Source organism: Odontesthes bonariensis, chromosome 19 (genome assembly GCF_027942865.1).
Source record: "Odontesthes bonariensis isolate fOdoBon6 chromosome 19, fOdoBon6.hap1, whole genome shotgun sequence".
NCBI lineage: Eukaryota > Metazoa > Chordata > Actinopteri > Atheriniformes > Atherinopsidae > Odontesthes > Odontesthes bonariensis.
The window spans coordinates 10,672,944-10,685,716 of NC_134524.1; the positions used below are offsets into that span (position 1 = coordinate 10,672,944).

At 42.2% G+C, this 12,773-nt stretch overlaps 1 protein-coding gene across 3 annotated transcripts in view; it reads left to right on the plus strand.

The window, feature by feature from the left end:
- acap1 (ArfGAP with coiled-coil, ankyrin repeat and PH domains 1) overlaps positions 1-12,773 on the plus strand; it is a 20,574-nt gene continuing 7,801 nt past the window's right edge. The window contains exons 1-11 of one of the 3 annotated variants that reach the window (XR_012767628.1): positions 1-176; positions 264-530; positions 2,520-2,577; positions 6,161-6,280; positions 6,603-6,656; positions 6,818-6,876; positions 9,122-9,305; positions 9,549-9,593; positions 9,751-9,846; positions 12,283-12,357; positions 12,636-12,748. Coding sequence is in view for 1 of the 3 variants with exons in the window: in XM_075451882.1 (XP_075307997.1) it covers positions 478-530; positions 2,520-2,577; positions 6,161-6,280; positions 6,603-6,656; positions 6,818-6,876; positions 9,122-9,305; positions 9,549-9,593; positions 9,751-9,846; positions 12,283-12,357; positions 12,636-12,748 (857 nt within the window). In the remaining 2 variants the exon portion in view is untranslated. Of the gene's footprint in view, positions 531-2,519; positions 2,578-6,160; positions 6,281-6,602; positions 6,657-6,817; positions 6,877-9,121; positions 9,306-9,548; positions 9,594-9,750; positions 9,847-12,282; positions 12,358-12,635; positions 12,749-12,773 lie in introns of all 3 variants that reach the window. The other 2 variants (XR_012767627.1, XM_075451882.1) reach the window with 2 other exon arrangements.

The window sequence follows — 12,773 nt, forward strand, 5'->3', positions numbered from 1 at the left end:
GTGTGTGCGCCTTTGGTGACTGAGACAGTCGGCAAGTCTGCGGGAAGTCCTCATCCAACATACACACAAGCTGCCATCTGAATTAATCTGACTCATTTTGGGAATATTGCTGTATAAGGAGGCTTTATTTCAAGGAAACTTTGCGCCTGGCTTTTTGCAGCATCATCCCCACAAAGGCACGGACTACCTCTCCGTTTTGTTTTCCCGATAAGATGGTAATAACGCAACTAACATCCCCTGCGCTCATTCATCTATCGTAACAGGTCGTCTTCAGACACGGATGTTTGCGACAGACCCGCCGGAGAAAAGAGAGAAAAAGACGATCGGGACGATCTTTTGGAGGCAGCAAACTTATCCAACGCGAACAATGAGACAAGGTGCCGGCGTGAAGCCTTGAAAGTGACGAGATTTAGTTTAGTTTCAAAGGTTGGCTCCGAGTCAAACGGGTGTTTTTCTGCTTCGCGACCAAACACAGCGATGACAGTGAAGCTGGACTTTGAGGAGTGTTTGAAAGACTCTCCGCGCTTCAGGTAAGACTTCCACCTGCGCATTAATACGCATAATGACGTAAGTGAGAGAAATCAGAACTTCCAGCAGAGAAAACATCAATCCCCTGAGAATTTTAGCTTTGGTGAATAGATACAACCCAACTAAACATGGGCCCTTCCCTCTGTCTGAGTGGTTTTTGGACTCCCCACAGCATTGTTTTCAGTGGGTTTGGTCCCTCTGAGCCTGAAGTGGAGGTCAGCATAAGGAATGAGGCGCTGCACGCAGGCCTGCAGGGCTGTGAGCACAGATCTGAGGCCTGTGCGCCTCTTCCTGATGTGCCACTCAAACACAGAAACCTCACGCACTCACTGCACCTTTTTGTTGGAATTTTTTAACAAGTTAAAGTGATGGATGGGTTTTCCATGAATGGCTTTCTGTTTATTTCTAATCTTCCTGGTGTCACCCGTGTACAGAGTCACTTCCTGGCTTTCTTTAAACCCTGATTAAATGCACCAGGAGAAGCTGTTGCTGTAGGTTTACAGCGTGTCAACAACGGACCAGAATTAATTTTCTTTCAACATCAGCATCTGGTGTAATCTAAAGGGAAGTGTCACTGAGCTGGTTTTGCACGTGGCTGAAGGGAGCTTGGCAGAACTTGGGTGTGCCCTCTCAGTTTCTGGCACCGTGCCTGAGTCACACTTACTGGTGACCCCTCTTCCCGCTTGCCTACGATGCCCGCCTTGAATTTGTGAGCCTTGCAGAGTGGTGGAAAGTTTGAGGTCTTAAGCAAGGCAGGAAAGGGAAGCTTTTTGGTTATGAAACATGTCCATCAGATGTGCTGGCAGGGAAAGTGAGGGTGAACAGAGGACTCCGCGAGGTGCAGAGTTCTGACAGGTGTGGGTAACAACTCAGATGTGCTACCTCTTGTTGCTAGGTAACATTGGGGTGGGAGGGCAGCAGGAAGTGAGGCGAGATGTGCTGAGGTGATGAACAGGAGACAGGAAGTTCTGTGGGGAGAACCACGGCGGAAACTCAGCTTCAGCTCTGTCTCTCTTTATGTCTCTGAGGCGGAGAAGAGAAAAGGATGCAACTCTTCACTGAAGGAATCGTTCTGTTATCCTCCCTCATGGCCTTTCTGTTCCCCCACTCCTTCGTTGACTTGTCATTTGGTCGTATTTCAAGAGGACATGACCTCAGAATTTGATTCAAACCTCTTTGCACTAACAAACACAACCAGCTACTGTCTGCCACGGCCCTCCTCTTTTCTCTCTCTCTGTTCAGTCTCGTCTTTTTTTTCTGTCTCTCTGTACTGTTGGTGGAAGGCAGCGGAAACCACATGGTTGAGCAGAAAAAAAGAGATAACAAATGTCACTCCAAAAGCCTCTAAAACTAGCCATGCACAGCACCTTTGCAGGGCCTTTTACACTGGACAGACAAAGCCATAATCTTGTTCTCTAAAATAAAACTTCCTGGTCGGAGGTTTGTCTTTAACAGAAAAAGCAGCCCCACACAAACTTCTGATGACTGCAGTGCCCCAAGAATCTGTTAAAACCCAAAGGAATGCATTTCTAACTCTGCTCAAGGTTGCAAAGTTTCTAAAAATACCAAATGCATCGTACTGTCTTACTGTGAAGTGAGGGTAAAAAGATGCTCAGAGCTTGATACAGCAGCAGAAATTCACTTGAAGTTGGAATGCTTTGGTTTTCTCCAAATTGTTGTTTGTGTGTTTGTTTCTTTTGTTTTGTGAAAAATGAAATGAAAACGCTCGAATTTAGGAATAATAGCCGGTGTGAAGACGTCTATCTTTAACCTGAAGGAATAGCTAATAAAACTGAGAGTAAGCTAATGAGAAGTGTTTTATCTAAAGTGTGAATTTGACACTTCGGATGTAATAACTTCAAACCTGTTTTGATCTGGTGAATTGATGTTTTTAAATGATGGACTCGTCGTTTTTGTTTTTTTATTAAGATGAACTTCTTTCTTATTTGAGTAAATTAAAGTATAACTGAGTATTTGTTTGTTCTACTCAGAGCTGACATTGAAGTCGTCCAAACCGATGTGAGTGAACTGGAGACTCGATTGGACAAGGTAACACACACACACACACACACACACACACACACACACACACTCCTCCTATGTGGAGGCAGCGAAGTGAGATGTGTTGGTTTTAAGGGAAAATTCACCTGATGCGAGTGGGAAGTAACCGCAGGTGCTGCTTCCCCATCATATTGTCTTGTCCTGAGAAGAACTACGCTTGGTTCTGCTTCAGTTCAATAAGCGTCATTCACCATTGTGTGCTGTTTCTATGGCTGAGGGTTTCAGATCGGTTCACCTGACTGACATAAAGTCACATGCTGCGTTTTTGTTCCTAAATGATACTAAACAAGTATTAATGGAAATGTTGTTTTGCTTTGGCGTTTATGACTCTGCAGCCCAGGTTTCTACACTTGGTGCAGTTGATCGTATAAACTTTTGGCTCAGATGGCTGATTTATGTTCAGCAACAGGGAGTGAACTTGACAAACTGGGTTAGAAAACCTCAAGGCAACTCTCATCTGGCGTGTGACGCCTTACTCCTGGCGTGTTGTTGCTGTGCTGCTGAACTCTGACCATCCTGTCAGGGAAAAGAAACAGAAAGGAAACTTTTTCGTCGCACATGAGGGGCTTTTTCATGAGATTAGCTTGAAGGTGTCGTGCATTTGTTGTTGTTTTACCATGTCAGTATGGTGTCATGCATAAATGCTCCCCTTTGGATAAAGTGTTGTTCACTGGCAGACTTTGTCCTTTCTGTTTGAGACAGTAAGATGTTCCACCAAGCAGGAGATGCAGGGAGATACCTTTTTGAATTTTTCTACAATATGAAAGACAAGGCCTCTAAATATTTACAAAATGAATGAAGTGAAAGACCACATAAAGTCCATATCATTTTATTATTACAGATGTTTTTATGAATAGGTACCAGTCTAATTAAATGTTGTAGTTTGTGCACTTGACCACTCGACTTGACTTTGTCTTATTCAGACTATTTTATATGCTGTTCATGCTATCTTATGAACTAATATGTGGAATTTATGTAAATCCTAAACCCTTTTTGTTTTAAACTGGTCTCAAAACGTAGTAACATCTGTTGACTTTGCAGCAGTCCTGGGTATTTATTGGCTCCAGCTCTAGGCGGCATTGATGGGAACACACCAGTTTAAATTGTTACTTGGGATGCTGCTCTCGAGGCTGCAAAAGTGGGCACAGCTGACCTTTTTTTTTTGTACAGAACATCTCACAGGGAGGCTCTGAAACTGACAGCAATGACTCATTTTACTTCATTGCAAGACAGGTGGCAGGTGACTCGCAGGCCTGCTGTGTGGGACCCACGTCCCATCCCTTCATGTTGTTGTAGCTCGTTTATCCTCCTGGAGGTTCTTGTTTCAATGGACGTGGCCTCCATTTTGTGATCGTTGTAGAAAGTATTCAATCCCTTGTTTTAGTGTTTTTGTTTTTGCATTTAAATAAACCTTTAAAGCACCAAACTAGGATAAAAGGACCTCAAAGCTGGACTTAAGGTCCACGCTAAGTTCATGCTGCTGCCATAAAGAAATTATAGTCAAGTTATCTGAGATCTTTTGGGAGGTGAAAGCATTTTTCCCATAATACCACTCAGGTAACTGTAGAGCTTGACTGAAAATGAGCTTGAATTGAATTGTAAATTGGGGCTAATAACACAGATATTGAACAGTGAGTGTAAAGTGTGAATTCATTATGGATTTTGGTGGATTTTTAACTAGTTAAAATATGGTTACAACATTTGTGTGTCACAGAACAACAAAAATTATCTATATGGTTTTAACAGTCCAACTGGAAGTTATCAGAACATTGTAATGATAGCAGTAATATATGATTTTGCATTCCATATTGATCTAAATGAAAACTATCCTTTAAAAGTATTAGCGCTTAGCTACAGATTAGGAAGGCCGATCCCTGCACTCTTCCTGTAAGTGTGTGTCACTACCCCCTCAGCTGCTCTGTTGTATCAGTATCTCACTGGGAAGAATGAGATTGCAGGATCAGGTCCTTCTTTGGGTACATTTCTCAGCATAAAAAGTGAGCGGTTGTGACCTGGAAAGAAGGCCTTAAAATGTCTTGGTGCATTTTCTGTGGGTGTCAAAGTGGGCTCGAAAGCTGAAGTCTTGCATGTTGCAGATAGCTGGTAGATGCATCTGCTGATATGTAAGACTTAACTGCAGATGTTTTTACATCAGTAAAATATTAGTCATAAATGATACATATGACACGATGATATCAAGCTAATTGAAATGTCCCAGTAAGCTGTGACAGAGTCACAGTGAGGGAGCATGACCCTGAAAATCAATCTTACGGTCAGATATTCATTTCACAGTCGAACCAAAAGAACTCAAGTTGCTTTGAACGCTATAAGCGGTCGGTGTTGACCCTCAACGTGCTTCCAGAAGTTTGAAGAAAGTGAGCTTGAAGAGAGGAGGCAAACCCACAGGAGCTAAAAATGGTTTGTTTTAGTTTGTGGTTGCTTAACTGTAGTGCTGCGTAAAGGGTCGCTGTCAGATATAAAAGGAGTTTTTAAACTGGGAATTCTGCTCATTTACTTCAGTAGAGTCCCAAATTGATGGAATTATCCTTTTTTAAGAGTTTTCTTGGAGGTGTTTTTACTTACAGCTGTATAAAAGGCCTCTGCTCAGGTTGTACGTGTGTTGGAAAATAAGTTCAGAGTAAATAAAAATTGACTTTGTAAATGTATGACGGGCTGCAAACAGTTATTACTGTGGTTACAAATGGCAAGTGCAAATAACAAATGATAATTAAAGTGTGATAGCAGCTAAAAAATCTGAGAGTGAAGAGACTCAGAAGTGTTAGGCAATGACAAACTAGTTCTGCTATTATTAGCTGCTGTCACACCTCATGCTGGATGCATTAACAGATTTTTTTCCCTTCATAATTGAACTTTCCAGTCTTCTTCTGAAGACTGGAAAGTTTATTTTCTTCGTAGAGTTGCGTAGTTCGAATGTTGGGACACATTAACATAACAAAAAAAGAACAACCTCTGAGATTAAAGGTCAACATCAGTGGTGTGTAGGTGGACAATGAGTGTGGGCCTTTCCTAAGATGGACTTTTGTTCACATGTGACCTGATGGGTGGGATTTATTTATGTCTTGGCAGAATTCATTGAGTCTAAAAATGAAAGACGGTGTCTTTCAGCATTTTGTTTTGGTTTTACAGCCGAGAGGAAGCAAGTACACCACACAATTCCATTAACAAACCAGCAAGCTGGCTTGTATTGTGACTAACTGGTCAACACAAAGGAAATTAAAGACCATAAAGAGACAGATATTTATCACAAGGTGCTGGTGGACACCAGAAAAGAGCGAAACATACCGCCAATTTGTCCTTAAGCCTGCTATATGTGTCTGAATCGCCTTTCAGTCATCAAATGGTTCCATGTTTCTAGTTGGGTGTGCAGAAGGCTTTGTGTGGATGTTTGTGTAAAAAGGCACTTGCATTTGAGCATGCACAGAAAATCAATATTAAGTAACTTCTTGTTGGCTTAATTATTCATGCTGATAACAACATTTGTTGGCTGATCTACCTCTTTGCTGCATGCAGAGAGCTTTAAAGCTGGTATTCCGTATTTGTGTTCTTCCAGCTTGTGAAACAATGCCAGGCCATGCTGGAGGCCGGGAGGGCCTACTGTCAGACCAGCAAGAGCTTCGTCAACGGCCTCCGGGAGCTGGGACACCAATGCTCTGGGGACAAGATGATGGAGGCGAGAACACACTGACGTGCCAGTCATTACAGATATTTATACACCCGTACATGCAAAAAACGTCCAAACAACTTCTTTAGAAACAGGGCATTGGCATTAGTCTTGGTTGAGGATGTTTTCTCGTTGTTTTTACACTCAGATTGTGTCACATTCGCTCTTAAGTAGTGTTTGCATTCCAGAGGATTTATGCCTTCTTGCAAAACCCTTTGAATTAGAAAGATTCCACTCGACAACACACACACTGCGCTGTAGTTTTCACCATCTGAACTTAGGACTTGATGAAATGCAGGGCCATAAATAATCTGGGCTGTTTGCTCTTCAGGATTGCTTGGACCGATTTTCCAAAAAGCTGTCTATCATCTTGGAGGCACAGGGGGTGAGTCTGTCTGTAATGGCTTGTGTACATTCTTCATTCCACTCATGACCATTAACGGCTGAAGTATGTGGTCACGTGAGCCCAGCTTTGAAGACGCTGCATTTGACTTCCAACGGTGATCCCGTGCTCACTGCTGGACATTTGTCTTTGTCTCCTGACAGGAAGTGATTGAGATCACGCAGAAGTCCGTCAAAACGAAGCTGCAGAACTTCGTGAAGGAGTGAGTAAGCTGCTTTGGCGGCCCTCCCTGTTTGTTTAATCTAATTATCTTGGATTTATGCCTCTTTCCCAACATCAACAGTGTAATACACGCACTTAGCCAACATCTTCCCTCGCATGTCTGGCCATTTCCTCCTCCTCATACTTTGTCTCAGTTTGCTCCTATTCTATTGGAATAAATTGCTAAATTAGATAAGGAAGGATGCCTGATAACCTGGTACAGCAGTCATTAGCCAACAGCCTGTTCTAATGACCCTGGTTGTACTTTGGCTCACATTATCATTAAGCTGTAAGCAAAAGCTGATACTGTTTTCTTCAAGTTTGCTCTGTTTCATTGGAACAAAGCAACACCACATAGAAGTACATGAATTTTACTAACTGTAAAGGAAGAAATAGCTTTGTTAAAATACCAACATTTGTTTTAGATGGTTTATTCTGCAATGTTGATAAGAAACAACCAAATGAAAACAAGAGAATGACTGAAATCTGCAGGTAAATGATCTAGACTAATGACCAGGTTCTCTAGAACTTATTTCCTCTCAATATACAGTCATGTAAAAGAGAAAGTAGACCTTCTTTGGTTTGTAAGGGTTAATGTTGCAGCACATAATTAAAAAAATGTAGTTCCCACCAGGCCTTAGAATTGGGTAAATACAACCTCAGACGAACAACAACACCAGATATATTTGTTCAACAAAAGCGGTGACAAAATGCAGAAGGAGTGTGTGAGAAACTAAGAACACCCGTAGAGCTGCCACATGAATAAAGATGGTGAATAGCAGTCAATACTAAACAAGTATGGCTTGTTTGGAAGGGTTGCAGGTAGGGATGTCCCGATCAGGTTTTTATTTTTATTTTGAGTATCTGCCGATATCCAGTCCCGATCTGATACTTCTACAGTACATTAAAGAAATGAAGAACAGCAAAGAAACAGATCCAGGATGTCCCTGACTTTTTTTAATATATTTAAGAAGAAAAAAATACCTCCACACCGCAGACATTCACGCCCCCAGCTTCAGGCTGCTGCCATGTTCTGCTACGCAGCAAAGTGACGTCATGCCGTTGCTTCTGTGTGTTGAGTCGGTCTGACTCCGTACCACCACAGTACAGTAAATACTAAGCTGTTATTTTTTCCCATTTGTTTTGAAATATTATAGTTCTGATTAAAAAAAAATAATAATAATAATGAGAATAAATATACATATATAGAAAGGCTACATATCCGATCCCTGATCGGGATGTAACGTCCGATTCCGATCGAGTCTGAAACCACGTGATCAGATCAGGACGTCCCTAGTTGCAGGAGAAAGCCTCTTCTCTCTAAAAAGAACATGGCGACACAGCTTAGGTTTGCAAAGCTGCATCTGAACAAACCACAAGACTTCTGGAACAATGTCCTTTGGACAGACCAGAGCAAAGTGGAGATGTTTGCTCATAATGCACAGCAGCACGTTTGGAGGAAACCAAACACAGCATATCAGCACAAACACCTCACACCAGCTGTCAAGCACGGTGGTGGAGGGCTGATGATCTGGGCTCGTTCTGCAGCCACAGGACCTGGGCACCTTGCAGCCATTGAGTCCACCATGAACTCCTCTGGATACCAAAGTGTTCTAGAGTCAGCTAAACCTCGGCTGAAACTGGCTCATCAACAGGACAAAGATCCCAAACACAGCAGCAGATCTACAGCAGAAAAAGAGACTGTCTGAAAAAGAGAAGAATCAAAGTGTTGCAGCGGTCCAGTGAAAGTCCAGAGCTCAGCCTGACTGAGATGCTGTGGTGGGACGTTCAGAGAGCCGAGCATAAACTAATGCTGCAAACCTCAATAAGCTGAAGCAGCGCTGTAAAGAAGAGTGAGACTGACTTCCTCTACAACGAGAGACTGATAACGTTATTCAGAAAAGGTGCATTTATAAACTGTTGAATCATGGGTTGCACTTAGTTTTTCCGCACACTCCTGCATTTTGTCTTATTTTTATCAAATAAGTAAAAACATGGTTTGATATGTCATGTGTGACATATCAAACATGTGAGTTTTTTTTTTCTTTTTACATCCTGATAATTGAAAGGGGGTATTCCTAATGTTCACATGACTGCGGTTTAAAAATGGAAATCACATCAACATGGCCACATTCATTTCAAAAGGAGGGGTTGTCTATGCTTTCCTGAATATTCAGATTTCACTGATAACAACCCGGACGATTCAATCAGAACTTCCTAATTTGTTTTCCGTTCCGGGTTCTCAGAGATGTTCGTCGGTTCAAAGATGTGCGAAAAGAGTTTGAGCGCAGCAGCGAAACCCTGGAGGGGGCGCTGTCCAGGAACGCTCAGGCTCCACGAGGGAAGCAACACGAAGTGGAGGAGGGGAGCAACGCCCTGCTTAACGCACGCAAGACTTTTCGATCAGAAGCCCTGGACTACGTTCTGGAGGTGAGAAAGGTTCCTACTTAAACAGAGAGTCAAACCTGTGCTGCGTTTGCTTTAACTTGGACAGTCATGCGGGTACCAGCAACACCCTGAGTGAGAAAACGCAGCAGCACATCTGACTGTCGGTGTGTTTTGAATGATAACAGGTTTGCTGTGGGACTTCTCTGCAGTCTTGTGGCTCCCAGCTGCCCAGTGAGTTTCTCTGGTCAGGGAAATGTGTGTAACCGCTGCTTCCCTTTGTTTCAGATTAACGTCATCGAGGCCAAAAAGAAGACGGACATTCTGTCGGCGGTAAGTTTCCACCTCCGTGTTCTCAGCTCCCCTTTTTTGTTGTGTTCTTGTAAACTGACACCGTATAATGTGTCTTCATGGCGCAGGTTTTTCACTGTACTTGTTTTTAGGAGGTCTGTGTGTCTGAACGCTGTTTTTTTTTTATGCATCCTGTCAGATGTTGTCACTGATGGAGGCCCAGGCCCAGTTCTTTCAACATGGCCACCAGTCGCTGTCAGAGCTGGACCAATATCGTCAAAAACTGAACGAAGAGGTAATTACTTCCTGTATTACAACTCCGTTTAGGATGCGCACCATGTCACATTTGCTTAGGATGTCGACATGGATTAACTAAAACGACATGGTAACAATACCTCCAACTCAAAAGGTGTTGCTCGCTGTAGCTTTGGTAATGTACACCGTAATAATAAAGTTCTAAATGTAGCTTAGCTTAGCTTAGCTCAGCTCATTTACCATTAGCCTGTTATTAGTCTAATCAGTGTTTGGGCTGATGATTGTGTGATTGTGTTGGAAAAGATATTTTTAGATTTTTTTATTTTGTTTGTCTGACCTTTGGGTGAACTTACTGGGACGTCCACTCCTGGGAAGACTGTTTGTGAATAATCTGAATAATAAAATGGCCTTCAACCAGATTGATGGGCAGCAACAGTCCAAGCTTCTCTAAGATCGTTGCTGATGTCTTTCCTCCTTGGCATTGTGTTTGCAAACTGCCAACACTTCTGCTTTTATACAGGTGTTCACACTTTCTGATGATCAGTTAATCAAGTACAATGCGACTTACTTGCATCTTAGTTCTGCTGAAACCAGTAACTGGGCATTTATCTTAGTTTTTGTTGAATAATTAAGGACACCGTGTAAGTGTTCTAGTACTGATGTTCATCTGAGGCAGTATTGTTTTTGTGTTTTTTAATGTTCTGATATTTTAAGCCTTAGAATTTCAAATTAATCCACTTTCTTTTTCACGTGACTGTACCGGCACATGATATTCCAACCAAATTACAGTAATTAGATCCATGATCCATCAATCAGTTCTCATATAAATTTGAGAGTTTTCCAACATTCTTCTCAAGTCAATGTAAGAAACAGAGCTTTAAGTGTTTCCGTTTGCTGCTCAAAGAGCTTCCAGATAACTTTTAAAGCGGGTCTGAACACTGTAATGTGGTTATATCCTCGTCAGCCTGACAGCCGTTTATAGGCTGCTTTGCTCACTTCTTCCTTCTGACTTAATGTTGGTGAGCATTTGCAAACAAGGAGCCTGGAGGGTGACATGAGGCTGTCGTTTATGTTCTTCCAAGATTATGTGACAGTTTGTTTGGGCTTTATCTCTACTTTACTTTTCCTCTTGTCACATGTTTGATAGCACGCCTCGTATTATCACGGCCTAAATTAAACGGTATCCCATTTTAAGTTAACAAATAAAGTCTGCAAACTGTTTGCATTTGTTTTGACATACAGAGGATGTTCTTAAGATATGCTGAACACAACAAAAAACATGTGCGTGTGGATGTGTAAAAGGCAACGTGGTAGTTAGAAGACATAAAATGTTGCTTGGAGAAACTAAATCCAAGTTGGCGAACTGTGTGGGGTGGTGCAGAGTCACAAGATGACATCACAGGTTCATCGTGACAGGAAAAAGTGAGCAACAACAGGAAATATTTCACATGTCTGCATGTGTCGGTTCCCGCTCTCTGTCCCCGGAAACATGAGCAACTTTTCTGCACCGTCAACCCTGAGCTTCAGCTGTATCGTCACCGAGTGTCTTTTCTGAAATGAAAATAATTTAAAACTGGAAGCAAAAGGGGGGAAAATGCTCACTGGCCGAAGCAAACCACAGCAAGTCTCTTGTTTCCTCTTTTTAACGGGAAACAAGATGCACAAGAATGAGCAGATGAGACAGAAATGGAAAGATTCTGAAGCCATACACAAAACAGAATCTTTACAAAAGAGACTTCCTGTGTTGCTCTTGGATTTGACACCACGCGCACAAAGAAGCTGAACGCTTCCTAATTCCTGTTTCCAGAAAAACCTGCAGGAGAGATAACCAACCTGATAATCTCCCTTTTTTCTCCTGTTCAGAACCAAACATGTTGGAGAGGACATGAGAAAAGGGGTACATTGTCCTCGGGTAAAGGAAATGCAGTTAGATAGGTGGAAAGGAAAAGGGAAAAATGGAAGACAGAAGTAATATAACTGTAGTTATACAGTAAGCACAGGTCTGATATGCCTGTGTCCATGATAGTCATGATGTTATAAAAGAATGGAAATATCAGTACATTGTATTTTCTATTGATCTCATGATAACATCCTTGTTGTGAATGCTTTTGGCCACGTGTCTGAGTTTCATTTTAAGGTAGGTGTGTCACAGGTTTCTTAGCAACGGGTTTGTTTTTTTTTCCTTCTAATGCCGCCATTTTCATTAGATTCACATTAGAAACCTCTTTGTGTGTTCTGTTTTCTGTCTCAAACTCACCAGTGCAAGCAGATTAGAGCAACTTATATTACTGTAGGAGGTTCTTTATTGAATAACGAGGTTTTACACGTATGATGGATTACTGCTGCGTCTTTGGGCAGGGCGCTGCATCATCATCACCTGAGTAAAAGTACAAAATAAGACACCCTGGCTTTTAAAGACTGTTCATCCTGAACTAAAGTAGGGTGATATGAATAATGTATGTTTCTGTTTCGACAGCACACACAGTTCGTCCTGAACGCTGCCAGGGAGAAGAGGGACATGGAGCAAAGACATGCAGCAATCAAGAAAAAGGTAACACGGTTACGAAAGCGTACAACTTAAAAGGCCAGACCTCAGATTTTTCTCATCAGAGGCTGCTTTGGTGTCGCATTAGTTGTTTGGTGGCATTTTGGATGCGTTGTGGGTAACGTAGACTCCAAATTTTGAATAGCAGCACGTCTGTACCTGAGTATCTGCTGCTCCTTTAACCCTGAATGCTAATTGGAGGAGTTTTAAATAACCGCTTTCACCTTACAAAACCAGTCGATACAGAGCGACAGAGTGACTCGGCGTCTCTTTAATGTTTTAAGGACATGTCTTATGATGACTCCATCATGGATTTCAATGCTGACGCAGCTAACGGAATTGCAATGGAGGGATACCTCTATAAGAGGGCCAGCAATGCCTTCAAGACCTGGAGCAGGTACAACATTTACCACCAAATCCAC